Source organism: Epinephelus fuscoguttatus, linkage group LG14 (genome assembly GCF_011397635.1).
Source record: "Epinephelus fuscoguttatus linkage group LG14, E.fuscoguttatus.final_Chr_v1".
Classification (NCBI taxonomy): domain Eukaryota; kingdom Metazoa; phylum Chordata; class Actinopteri; order Perciformes; family Serranidae; genus Epinephelus; species Epinephelus fuscoguttatus.
Window position 1 is genome coordinate 5,207,653 of NC_064765.1, and position 12,096 is coordinate 5,219,748.

General features: G+C 42.4%; 1 protein-coding gene across 1 annotated transcript; it reads right to left on the reverse strand.

The window, feature by feature from the left end:
- Positions 1-474: 474 nt before the first annotated feature.
- Positions 475-10,825, reverse strand: lgals3b (lectin, galactoside binding soluble 3b). Its single transcript, XM_049595308.1, has 8 exons — positions 10,712-10,825; positions 7,680-7,721; positions 2,262-2,409; positions 1,822-1,872; positions 1,622-1,782; positions 1,377-1,465; positions 1,090-1,258; positions 475-856 (listed from the first exon to the last, which is right to left on the reverse strand). The coding sequence occupies exons 2-8, from the start codon at positions 7,683-7,685 to the stop codon at positions 698-700; spliced, it is 783 nt and encodes a 260-aa protein (XP_049451265.1). The 5' UTR covers positions 7,686-7,721; positions 10,712-10,825; the 3' UTR covers positions 475-697.
- Positions 10,826-12,096: the final 1,271 nt, after the last annotated feature.

Here is a 12,096-nt window from a genome sequence, read left to right on the forward strand (position 1 = left end):
TTAAATGGAGAGATGTCAGAGTCAGGGGACTGCCCATGACAGGCATCCCGAGCAGTTGTGGGGTTCGGTGCCTTGCTCAAGGGCACCTCCAAAGTGCCCAGGAGGTGAACTGGCACCTCTCCAGCTACCAGTCCATGCTCCATATATTTGGTACAGTCGGGGACTTGAACCGGTGACCCTACAGTTCCCTATCCAAGTCCCTATGGACTGAGCTACTGCTAACGGTACCTAGCCCCCCCTTCTCAGGTTCTCAGTCAGAGCCACCCCTTGCTCCTTCATAGCTTCACGTTCTCATCAAAATATGATCACTTCCGGCTCCAAAAAAACCAAGATGATGGCGGACAAAATGCCGAACTCAAGGCTTCAAAACGGGAGTCAACAAGTGAATGGGTGACATCTCAGTGGCTACGTCTTTTATACAGTCTATGATTAGACACTGTCCTGCAGTACAGATACACACAGACAAAACTCCAGTAAATGTAAGATCAACCCTTTATTCATATGAGCCAAACAGAAAAAAAAACAGTACAGAGGAGGATCCACTGAGAACCTTCTGTGGATGTTTTATATATAAAAGAACAAACTATCATTACTGAGAATCACCTACAGATCTATTAAAGATATATTTTGAATCAACTGTGGAGCTACATCCATTTTCTGATGACCTCCTTAGACCTGTGGTGGGTCTCGATCTGACTCAAGGCAGAGTCTCTACTTTGAAACCCTGTAGGCTGATGTCGTGGTGGATGCAGAGGTGGGTGATTGAGCGCAGGTCTGTGATCCTGTGTTTGAACTCCAACAAGTGAGAGTTGTTGACGGCGACCTTAAACTCCTTCTGGGAGCACAGGATCTTCAACTGCAGCAACAAACCCACAAACTGTCATCATCAGCCTGCTCACACATTTACAGACTGAACCTTTAACTACACTTAATGGTGCATTCAGAGACCCTCTGACACCTGAGCGTCATCATTAGAAGACAAACAAAATACAAACAATGTCTTTGATAGTATCTTACATTCAAAAAGTTGATCATTACTAATAAACACTTTGCTGGTAAGTATTCTTAATATATATTAAATATACTGACCTCAAATGCTGTTCCCGGGACAAAGGGGAAATGGCGGAGTTGTCTCTCCTCCTGCCCCCACTTTTTGTCAATACAACTGTTCCTGACGATCACCTTATTGCCGTTCTCATTGAAGCGAGGGTTGAAGTGGAAGGCCAGGTTGCGATCTGTGTGCAGATCCACTGTGAACCTAAAAAACAACAGAGACAATCAGAGATCAACTGAATCCACCAGATTCTGTAACTGTATCACAGTATGTGACAATTCATCCATTCATCCATTATTGATTTTGAAGTGTTCATACGGACTTGTTCGGGTTGTGATTGACCGTTCCACGGATCGTGATGAGCATTTTGTCGTGAAGTCCGCCAGGAAAAGGATGTGAGTACGGAATCACCTGTAGACAGGGAGCAGCTGTTATCTCTATCCGTCCATCTGTCTGTCTGTCCAACCAACCAATGAACCAACCAAGCAACCATCCATCCATCCATCCATCCATTATCATCTATCTGTCCACCAAACCTTCTAAACAACCATCCATCCATCAACTCACCAGAGGCTTACTGGGCTGGGCTACAGGACCTACAGGCTGGGGGCCTACGCCTCCGGGCGAAGGTACAGGCCAGCCACCTGCATTTCCACCCCCGGACGGACCTACAGGCTGGGGGCCTACGCCTCCGGGCAAAGGTCCAGGCCAGCCGCCTGCATTTCCACCTCCGGACGGACCTATAGGCCAGCCGCCTGCATTTCCACCCCCGGACGGACCTATAGGCCAGCCGCCTGCACTTCCACCTCCAGACGGACCTCCGGGCACAAATACACTTCTTTTTAGATGACCTGTTGTTGTTTTTTGTCACTGTTTTCCGTTGTTGACTGACTTTTCTGTTTTATAAAGTTTTGTTAAAATGTAATGTTTGGACTCTGTGACTTCTGGGGGTCAGAGCAATAGAGATGTAACTTCCAGGTCAGGTGATTTAAACTCTTTTACTCTGTGTCTCCTGTTGTTTAAAAATGAATGTTCATACATTAGGTTCAGGTAACGTTTCCTACAGATTCGTTATGAAGACCTCTTAATCAAAAAAGATGTGATCACAAAAAACTTCCTCACAGAGGGGCTTTAAACTATCAATAATAAAGAAAAAGGAGAAGGATAAGATGGAGAATGAGAGTGTAGTGATGATGACAATGAGTACCTGGCCAGGATGGGTTGTTGGACTGTGGGTTGCCTGGCCAGGATGGGTTGTTGGACTGTGGGTTGCCTGGCCAGGATGGATGGCTGGGCTGTGGGTTGCCTGGCCAGGATGGATGGCTGGAATTACCCCCATCGAGAGCATCTGACAGCTGCAGAGAGATAAAAAAAAAAAAAAGTGAAGAAATACAGGAAGTGTGGAATCTGACCGACTGCAGTTCCTCCTAATGTCCACCAGATGCTGCTGTGATCAAACTCTCAGTACTCTGAAGTGAGTGTGAAAACCTCTTACTTCTCTCAACGTACTCAGAGTCTGTTTTTACTCAAGACGTTCAGCTCTCAGCAGGTTCACTGAGCTTCTTCTGATAATGTTGCAGAGCACCACACAGTGGCTCTCAGAGGAACTGCAGCTGAACACACTTCAACTCCACTGAGGCAGATTAAAAACTGCAGGTGGAAGTTACAGAGAATATTTCACTGATACTGAAGTTAATGTATTTTATAAAATATATAATCATAATAATGTTCAAATTCAAGTTTAGTGTAATGACCACAAACTGCAACTCCTCACTGACTGCCAGCTAATGCTCAAAAACCACTCGTCTTCAGTGCTGATTGTGATTATATTTTTAAACATTATCTGTGTCATTCAGAGGCAGAGAATCTTTCCTGACGGTCACAAACTGACCGACTCTCCTGTTAAATACAGACTGCCTTCCTCCAAAACAGCCATTAAGGTCGTTTTAACAAGTAGCTTATTAAGACTCACATTTATGCTTATTGTTGTGTGGTGACCCCTAGTGGCCGTATGAGTTATGACGGGAGCAAAGGAGGAATTTAGGTGATGTAGTATAAAGAGCGACAACGTCGTCGTAGCAAGTCGGTCAGGGCCTATGGACAGGTCAGATACACACAGGACTTTTACCCAGGAGACTGCTGTTTGTGTCCCATGTGAAACCAAGGGTCAACGCTGAGTGATTTAAACTTATGTGTGTAATAAGTGAAAGGGACAGTCTGGTTTTGTTGAATTAGGGTTGTATGAGGTATTTATGCATCGTCAGTACGGATGCACGATATTGGATTTGTTGCCGATATCTGATATGCCGCTATATAACAACTTTTTTGGCCGACAACCAATATCAATATTGATATATCCACTTTTTTTCCCACCTAATTTTAGTGATCATCAAGTCTCATCATCACATTATACATGCATACTCTCATCATGACGTCCCACCAGCAGATGGAGATATGTAATAGAATACTATTCAATGTGTGTAATATTCATTCATTGTGCAAAATAAGGAAAAAAGCATGCGGGCCGATTCTGATAGTTCATTTAAAGTCAATATCGGCCAACACTGATGATGTACTGATATTATCATGCATCCCTAACAGTCAGTGTATTTTCTACAAAAGATGGTGGTCAGCATGCCCCCAGTTTGGAGAAGCAGGCCAGTATCATCCCTGTGCAGAGCCGGGTATTTGTCTACCATTTTTAATGTGGCTAATCAGAGAGTTTTTAATTCAGCCAATCACTTCACAGTGGTGGAAACAGTCAACATTTCAACTCGCTAGCTATTGTAACCGAGCGTCCTCCTGGGGTTCTTATAACTTTGCAACTAGTAAACAATAAACGGACAGGAGTTGGGATAATGTGTTCTTTTTCTTAGAGCGTCAACAGCAACACACAACGGCGGAAGTCCACCAACCACAGCCCTACGGCAACTCTGGAGGGACACCATACCTTACCAGGCATTTCTGCATGCAAAGACAAAATACTCTGTTACACAATGCTAGCACTGGCTGCCGTCTGCGTATCAACTCCCTGATCATAATGGAATACTGTAACGTCAACCACTGCTCATGTTAGAGGGACCACCTCAGGAAAATGTGTTCTTTGTTTAATTATAGCACACTTAATGAACATTAAAGCATAGTTGTTTGATTCTGTCTGCCAGCATTAACTAGCACACCCAGCACACTAGCTAGGTTAGCTGAAAAGTTGTCTATTTCGACTATTTTTCAAAATGTTGATTAAAAACGTCGCAGTCGTTGATACTTTGTTGAGGGTTAATGCTAGAATGGATGGTCCAGAGGGACAAGTCCGCCTGTCTGGAGGGTAGGGACACGAAACCCCCGGGGGATAAAAGGACAAAAGTCCACAGCTCCACATCCATGGGTGTGTGGACACTGGAGGAAAGCCAACAGAACCTACTGACGTCCTGCTCTCCCTCTGGTTATTCTAGCTTAGGAGCAGATCACAGCCCAGATCAGCGGGTTTGCTGGAGGCTCCTTAAGGGCTTAGAGCCAGGTCGCTTGTCATATTTTCATGCCCCTGTCCTGTGGACAGACGGTCTTGTTCCTCCAGATCATCCGTTTTAGCACTAATCCAAGTCAAAGTACCAACAGACGGCAATGTTTTTAATCAACATTTTAAAGTGGAAATAGACATCTTTTCAGCTGCAGCCTTTTGCAGCCAGAAACAAGTGTCTGTAATCCATTGTCTGTTTGTTAATCTAAACAAAGAACATGTTTCCTTGGACTGGTCCTCCTAAAAAGAACTGTGGTTAAAACTGCTATATTTTCTATTGATCCATGATTAAGGAGCTGATAAGCAGACAGTGTTAGCTAGCGAGCTAGTGTGGGTAGTAGAAAAGTTTTCTATTTCTGCTTTAAACAATCAACCGTGAACACAAGGCTAACGCTATTTTTACACCAACAATCCAAAATATGTATTTAGCAATCTCTGTTCATACAACAAAAAACTGAGGGCCTGGTGGCTCTCTGGCTCTGCAGCGGGATGTTTCTTAAGCAGGCAGTAGTACCACCACAGACACTAAGAAATTTACTGCTGCGGATGGGGGTAGCAGCAAAATACAGTATATTCTAGACACCTAAAAAAATCAATATCACTTTAACTGTACGCTGTATTTAGAGTATTTCCACAGCTTTACCTGTCAGACAGCCCACTGGGACAAGGAGGCTGTTACAAACAACAAAAATTGACTTTCACCCGAGACAGCTGTGTTCGTGTCCCCTAAGATTCTAAAGCCAAACCCTGTTCTTTTGTTTTTGAAGGAAAAAAAACATCAATTTGCTTTGTTGTACTGACATAGTGCTTTTATTTTGAAAGAGACTATATGTGAATGTTAAATTTCCTGTGAAAACAGAAGTGTATTTTGAACACAGACAATGCGTGTAACAGGCTGAAGTTGACACCAGAATGTCAACAACCAACACAACCAGGGTACCTTGGAGGTCGTATCTGGACGTGGAAAGTCCATGACCAAACATCGATATGTGATGAAGTCGGAGAGAGAATGCGTTGAACCAATCTGTGTGACCATTTCACAACATTAACCAAATGTTTAAAACTGCCACACTGCTACACAGTTTCGGGAGTCTGCAGCAAATGATCTGTTCTTTTGTTTAGGTACGAATTTGTGTTGGTTAAAAAGCACAACTGTCCTTTAACTACATGCAATAAGAAGACAGACACTCACTAAAGTTACACAAAGTGCAACACAGTCCAGAGAGTCTGATAAATACAGTAAAACCATATCTGTCTCTGAGTGTCTGAGCTGTTCCTGAACACAGCACAGTTTGTCCCAGTGTGTGTTTCGGCGCGTTTCTGTAGTTGTGGTTTAAAGTTTCAGGGTGTGTTAGTGACAGACTCATCAGGAATGTTCTGTATGAAGGTGTTGGTTTAGGAGATGAATGCCACCCTGTTAACACACACACACACACACACACACACACACACACACACACACACACACACACACCCTCTGCAAACACTCAGCTACAGTGTTTGTATTGTGTCTCTGGATCAGATTAAAGAGTTTTACAGTTACAGATGATCTTAAGCCCGTTTCCACCGAGCAGTTCACTTCAGTTCAGTTTTTTCTGTTTCCACTGTGAAAAGTTGGGGATGGTACCAGTGGAACCATTCTGTACCGTCCCCATGTTTGGTCCCCCCTCTGTTGGGGTACCTAGCACACAGATCTGGTACTAAAAGGTGGAGCTGTGAACACTGCAGTCTGATTGGTCAGTAGAGGACGGTCACTCTGCTCAGGGCTGAGTTGTGTCTGGTTTTGAGGCTCATGTAACCACTGTTCATACTGTGGAGAGTTTTATTAGTAAACTGTAACTATAAAATGAAAGGATGTTTTGCTGCCTCTCACAGCAGCTGGAGTCTGAGAAAAAATCACTTCATTCACTGGGCCGACTGCCGGCAACTTTTAAGGTGGAACGTTAACTTGTAATGTTACTCAATGCATGAGTTGATGACGTGAATCCATCAGCACACCTTAAATTTCACTGTGACAACTTTGACCATCACTTTAGTTTTTATATGACACACACTTTTAGTAATGACTTTAAAAATATAGATTCATTTGGAGCGGATTATGTGAAGGTCATATATTCTAATCCTCACTTCCTGTGGGCTACAGCAACACTAAACCCCTGAGCTTGCCTGAGAAGGACTAAATGCACAAAGCTGCTATTTTTAAATATCCCATGGAGAGAGACTCTCACTGCAGCCTGTTCTATTTTGTTGTGAAAATGTGGGCGTGCAGCCTCGTTCTGTGGACGATAAACCAGGTGCAGACTTCCATCTGTGTCACCGCTGATGAGGAAATACAGCGAGTGCTGGACGGAGCAGTGAGTGACAACAACCCCGCCCACATTTAAGAGGACTGTCTGTGGTGGAAACACGAGGGTCTAGAGAAGACCCCAACCTCTTTACACACAATAATGTTCACAGACTCATTTATATAATGTCAAAATATAGCTCAGATTTAACTGCAAATAAAACCTGACTGAAGTCATGTTTCCGTCCATCCTGTTGTCTGAATATGATTATCATATAAAGAAACAGGCAGCTGCTGCCACACTCTGGTCGTCTTTTTATTTGCATCTTCTATTTACGTAAGAGTGGAACCTAACCTGTAAATGTGTAAAAAAGTGTTTCCTGTTCCCGTTTGAATAAAAACAGATGGAAACAAGCTTTCAGTCGCTTTTTCTTTTTCACTGTTTTCAGTTTAAATTTCAGTTAAATTTGCTTTTATTGATAATGTGACTTATTTCCACCACAGCCAAGAGGAAAATATCTCTCACTGCCTCAAAGGAGGAAATAAAAACAGATTCAATTATGTCTTCGTCTTCTCACACAGTGATGATTCATCGACACATGAATGTCATTATGAAATAAAACCTAAACATTCTTTCTTTAGTGAGAGTCATGTGACATGTTTGAGTGACATAAAAACTTCTGTCACCAGATAGTTGTTGACTCAGATCAGAAAATAAACAACAACTGCTAAAGATGATTCGTCTGAATAAATAAATGTTACACAGTGATGAAGATAAACAAACATATTTAATATCCAGGTGAAATATTAAAAATCAGACTCACGTCCATGTTGCTGGTCTTTGATCTCAAACACACAGAGAGAACCTGAAAGCAGCGGCAGAGGACAAAACAATGTGAGAAGGTGTGGTGGGCGAGTCCTGACACGAAGAGCAACAAGAGGAGAAAAAATAAGACACCTGAAACTACTTCTTCCTCATCTTTTTCCTTCCTCTGCTAATGTTCACTGTATGGTGCTGCTGCCCTGGACAGACTATATTTTATCAGCATTAATATTCACAATTTAAATTCTTTGTATACCTTTTATTAAAAGCTCCTGTACTGCATGTTTTAAATAGTACCTGACTATGTAGTATATTGCAGCACTGCGGAGTAGCTGTGTCCTGTGTCGGGATACACGCTGGACAAGTCACCAGACTATCACAGGACTGGCTCTTTGCTTATTAAGTCCCTTTTTCACTGCACAAAAACCCCCTCTAACATCTGGCTTTTCTAATTTAATAGGAAAGGTTACAATCAGCATTCACACGCGGGTCAAATGACTCTGCAGTAGTCACAGGTATTTATCAGCTCTGGCTGTGATCGACATTGATGGAAACATAACACCTGGGTGAAAGTGCTTATTTTAGCCCCTTAACTGGTGAGATGCAATGCACACGAAATAAGGTCAGTCTCCCTCCAAACGCTCAAACATCGTTCCAAATTAGTTTGCACCGAGTTTGAAAGAGAGACTGAAAAAAGAAGTAACCACAGAAACATTTTCACTGGCCTCCATGCTGCTTTTACTGTTTACTGACCTTTTTTCAGGCCTGTTCGTGATGTCTAATGTGACACACCAGAAAAAAACACAAAAACAGAAAGGCTCTGCAGCAGAGTCACATACACAACTCTGATCTACCGGCAATGACAAAGTAGTCCATCGTCTATCTTTAGCAGGTTTTCCAGTGTTTAAAAGAACCCACGTACATGTGATAATTTGGGTGTAAAAGGGGCAATATTCCAACCCGGCCACACTCCAAAGTCATCGAAATCCGGTGCATGGGCAGTCACTCACGAAAAAAGCTGTTCTTTACCACGGCATTTGACACAATTGACCATCAAATTCTGCTGCAGAGACTGGAACGTTTAATTAGCCTAAAAGGTTCTGCACTGAGCTGGTTTAAATCTTATTTATCTGATCGTTTTCAGTTTGTTCATGTTCACGATGAATCACCTCTAAATACTAAAGTTTGATTCCGCAAGGTTCTGTGCTTGGACCAATCCTATTCCCTCTGTACATGCTTCCCTTTGGTAACATCATGAGAAATCACTCTGTAAATTTCGATTGCTAAGCGGATGATACACAAAGGTATTTATCGATGAAGCATGTCGTATGCTGTAAAGCCCTGTGAGGCAAATTGTGATTTGTGATATTGGGCTTTATAAATAAAATTGAACTGAATTAACGTCTCCATGATGCACGGCCGGTTGCTGTTATAGTTTAACGGCGCTTGGCGGTGTCAGGGGGAAATGTAGCGGGACAAGAACAAATGTTAAAGTGTCGACAGTCCAAGTAAGGTGGACGGGAGGAGTGGTGGATGGGTCCAACAAACACCAACCTTCACCCAGGAGAGTGGTGTTCACATCTCGTAAGATTATAAAGCCAAACCTTTTTTTTCCTAAACCTAACCACGTGCGTTAGTTGTTGGAGGAAAAAAAAACGTTCATGTTGCTGTGCTGACATAGTGCATTTATTTTGAAAGAGACCGTATGTGTATTTTGAAGTGTATTTTGAAAACAGACAATGCATGTAACAGGCGGAACTTGACACGGCATCCCAGAACGTCAACAACCAACACACCCAGGGTACCATGGACGTCATATCTGGACATGGAAAGTCAATGACCAAACGTGGACATGTGACGAGGTCAGAGTGAGAATGTGTTGAATATTTAGTCTGTCTTCCAATTCGGTCGATGTTTGAGTGCTGCTTGGATGGAGATGGACGATATTTTGTGGTGGCACGTCATTGCATCTTGCTGGTAAAGGGGTTAAAATTAGCCGGTTGTTGTATTTCCATCATTTGATTGGAGCCGGAGCTGATCAAAACAAGTGATCACTGCAGAGTCATTTGACCTGGGTGTGAATACTAAAGGTAACATATCCCATTACATTAAAAAGCCAGATGTTAGTGGGTGTTATTGGGTTATTTGTGCAGTGGGAAAGAGCCTACAGAGACAGACATCCATTCATGCTCACATTAGCCCTGTTTCTACTAAGCAGTACAGTACAGTTCAGTTCTGTGTGCTTTTTCCACTGTGAAAAGTTGTAGTTGGTACCAATGGAACTGTCCCGTAAGCGGACCAAGGGTCTAGATACCATGTCTGAAGGGTAACTTTTAACTCCAAAGGTACCATACCGAGAGGAAATGAGGCTGTTCACACCTGCAGGCAATTTAGAGTCACTAGTTAACCCAAGCTGTATGTTTTTGGACTGTGGGAGGAAACAGGAGAACCTGAGGAAAGCACGCTAACACAAGGAGAACATGCAAACTTAGTATTTACTTTAAAGTATTTTTACTGTGTGGTAATAGTGGTTTTACTGCAGTGGGATCTGACTACTTCCTGTCCTGGTTTCTTTGTATTTTGTTGTGCATTTTGTGTGTGTTTGTGTTGGTGGAGTGACACACAAACAGCCTCCAGCAGGAAATACTGTGACTCACAATGCACAACAGAGTACTTCATCTGTGGACGACAGACTCCATCTTATGCAGCTCATGAATCACATGTATGAACACAGTATATGGAGTGAAAGTCAGTGAGTGACAGAGCTGCTGTTCATCGCACCAACACAACACAGTAACATCACAGATAATCTGACTCACTCTCTGAGCTCTGAACAACAAAACAAACCGCAGAAAACAACAAAAAAAGTTTCAGGTTTCAGATTAACTTCCTGTCTCTTTTCCTGGTTGTATTTCCTCGTCTGACTCAGAGGAAGAGGAGGATGATGAAGAAGAAGAAGAAGAAGAAGAAGAAGAAGAAGAAAGTGTGAACACAGCTGAACAATAAAGAGTGTGCAGTAAAAAGTGGACGTACCTGAGATCCCTGAGTCACCTGAGAGAGCAGCAAACACAAACTGACACTGTGTGAAACACGACTGTCTTCAAGTCCCGAGCCTCGCCCTGCTCCTCACACAGACCACACCTACCCACACACACACACACACACACACACAGGGTGTGTTTGGGAACTTTCGTTTAATTAAAAACAGGTTTCTCACAAGAAGTTCCTATTTCTCAATCACATTTATATTTTAGAGGTATTTATGAGCTCTCTTTAACACAAACTGCATAGTCATGAGGGAGTTAAGTTTGTGTTGTTGTGTTTGTCTTTGTTTCAATCTCTCTGTAATAACTATATATACATAATCATAAATATATATATATGTGTGTGTTGTAGATGTAATAACTAAAAGTATTAGAATAAAACTCAGTGTCTCTTCTTCGTGTAAAGTCTGAGCTGTAAACACTCTGAGCACTTTGGTTAGTTAGAGCGAAGCCAGAGAGAAAGTATGCTGACCAAACCCACATTAAATGATCCCTCTGTGTTTAGACTGGTCTTACTGGGAGCTGTGGTCCTGAGGCTCTGCTGCTACATGCACAGCTATTCCAAACATCTGCATAATTCTCTTTCTCTGGTTTAATCTTTTTCCCTCGGAGGGATTCAGCCTCCTCGTGTGCTTAATATTCAGCTGTATCGTCATTTATTGTACAAGATAACGTGATGAAATTTTATTTTGATGTTTCCATTTGCACACACGTAAAACTGCATATAATCTAGAGAGCAGAAAAAAATGTGTCAGGAGAGGTCAAGAGGCCACAGGCTACTACAAACTGACTTCTCTTCAACTTAAGGAGAAAAACAAACTGTAACAACAAAAGGAGGAAAAACTATGGGAGCGTGTTGCATTCACTGACTTAATAAGAGAAACCTTATCTTGATCTTTTCTCTCAATTATAAGATCCCGATGTCGTAACTACGAGATCTTATGTCGTAATTGCGAGATCCTTATCTAGACGTGTGAAGGTGCCATGTGCTTTTGTTGGCGACAGGGTGTAGCCATATGCTGTTGTTGTGGCTGTATGGTTGTGGAGTCCCGGAACGTAAACAGAAGACGCCAAAAGATACCTGGCACGTAATATGTAGACATGAAAGGTGACTGCAAAGCGGCGATATGTGACGACTTCGGAATGAGAACAGGCTGGATATTGGCCATTATTCATAGCTTTTATCTCCAATAGCTCTGAATCAAAGCCTCGATCTCTCCCAGTTTTGGGAAATGTCGGAGAGCTGATTTAGGCAGATACTTCACAGTTCTACCCAACTGGAAATAATCAAAAAGGATAAAGTTTTCCGTAACGACTATCGCTAAAACAAATTTTTCACTGGTTCTAAAAAATATAGAAGATGATATCAGTAGA

What these genes read in the sequence shown, in the direction of transcription:
- lgals3b (XM_049595308.1), bottom strand. An exon ending in CCCAGCCCAGTAAGCCTCTG is followed by an intron (nt 1,466 to 1,621) that starts GTGAGTTGATGG and finishes CCCTGTCTACAG; the next exon opens with GTGATTCCGTACTCACATCC. An exon ending in TCCCGGGAACAGCATTTGAG is followed by an intron (nt 857 to 1,089) that starts GTCAGTATATTT and finishes TTGTTGCTGCAG; the next exon opens with TTGAAGATCCTGTGCTCCCA.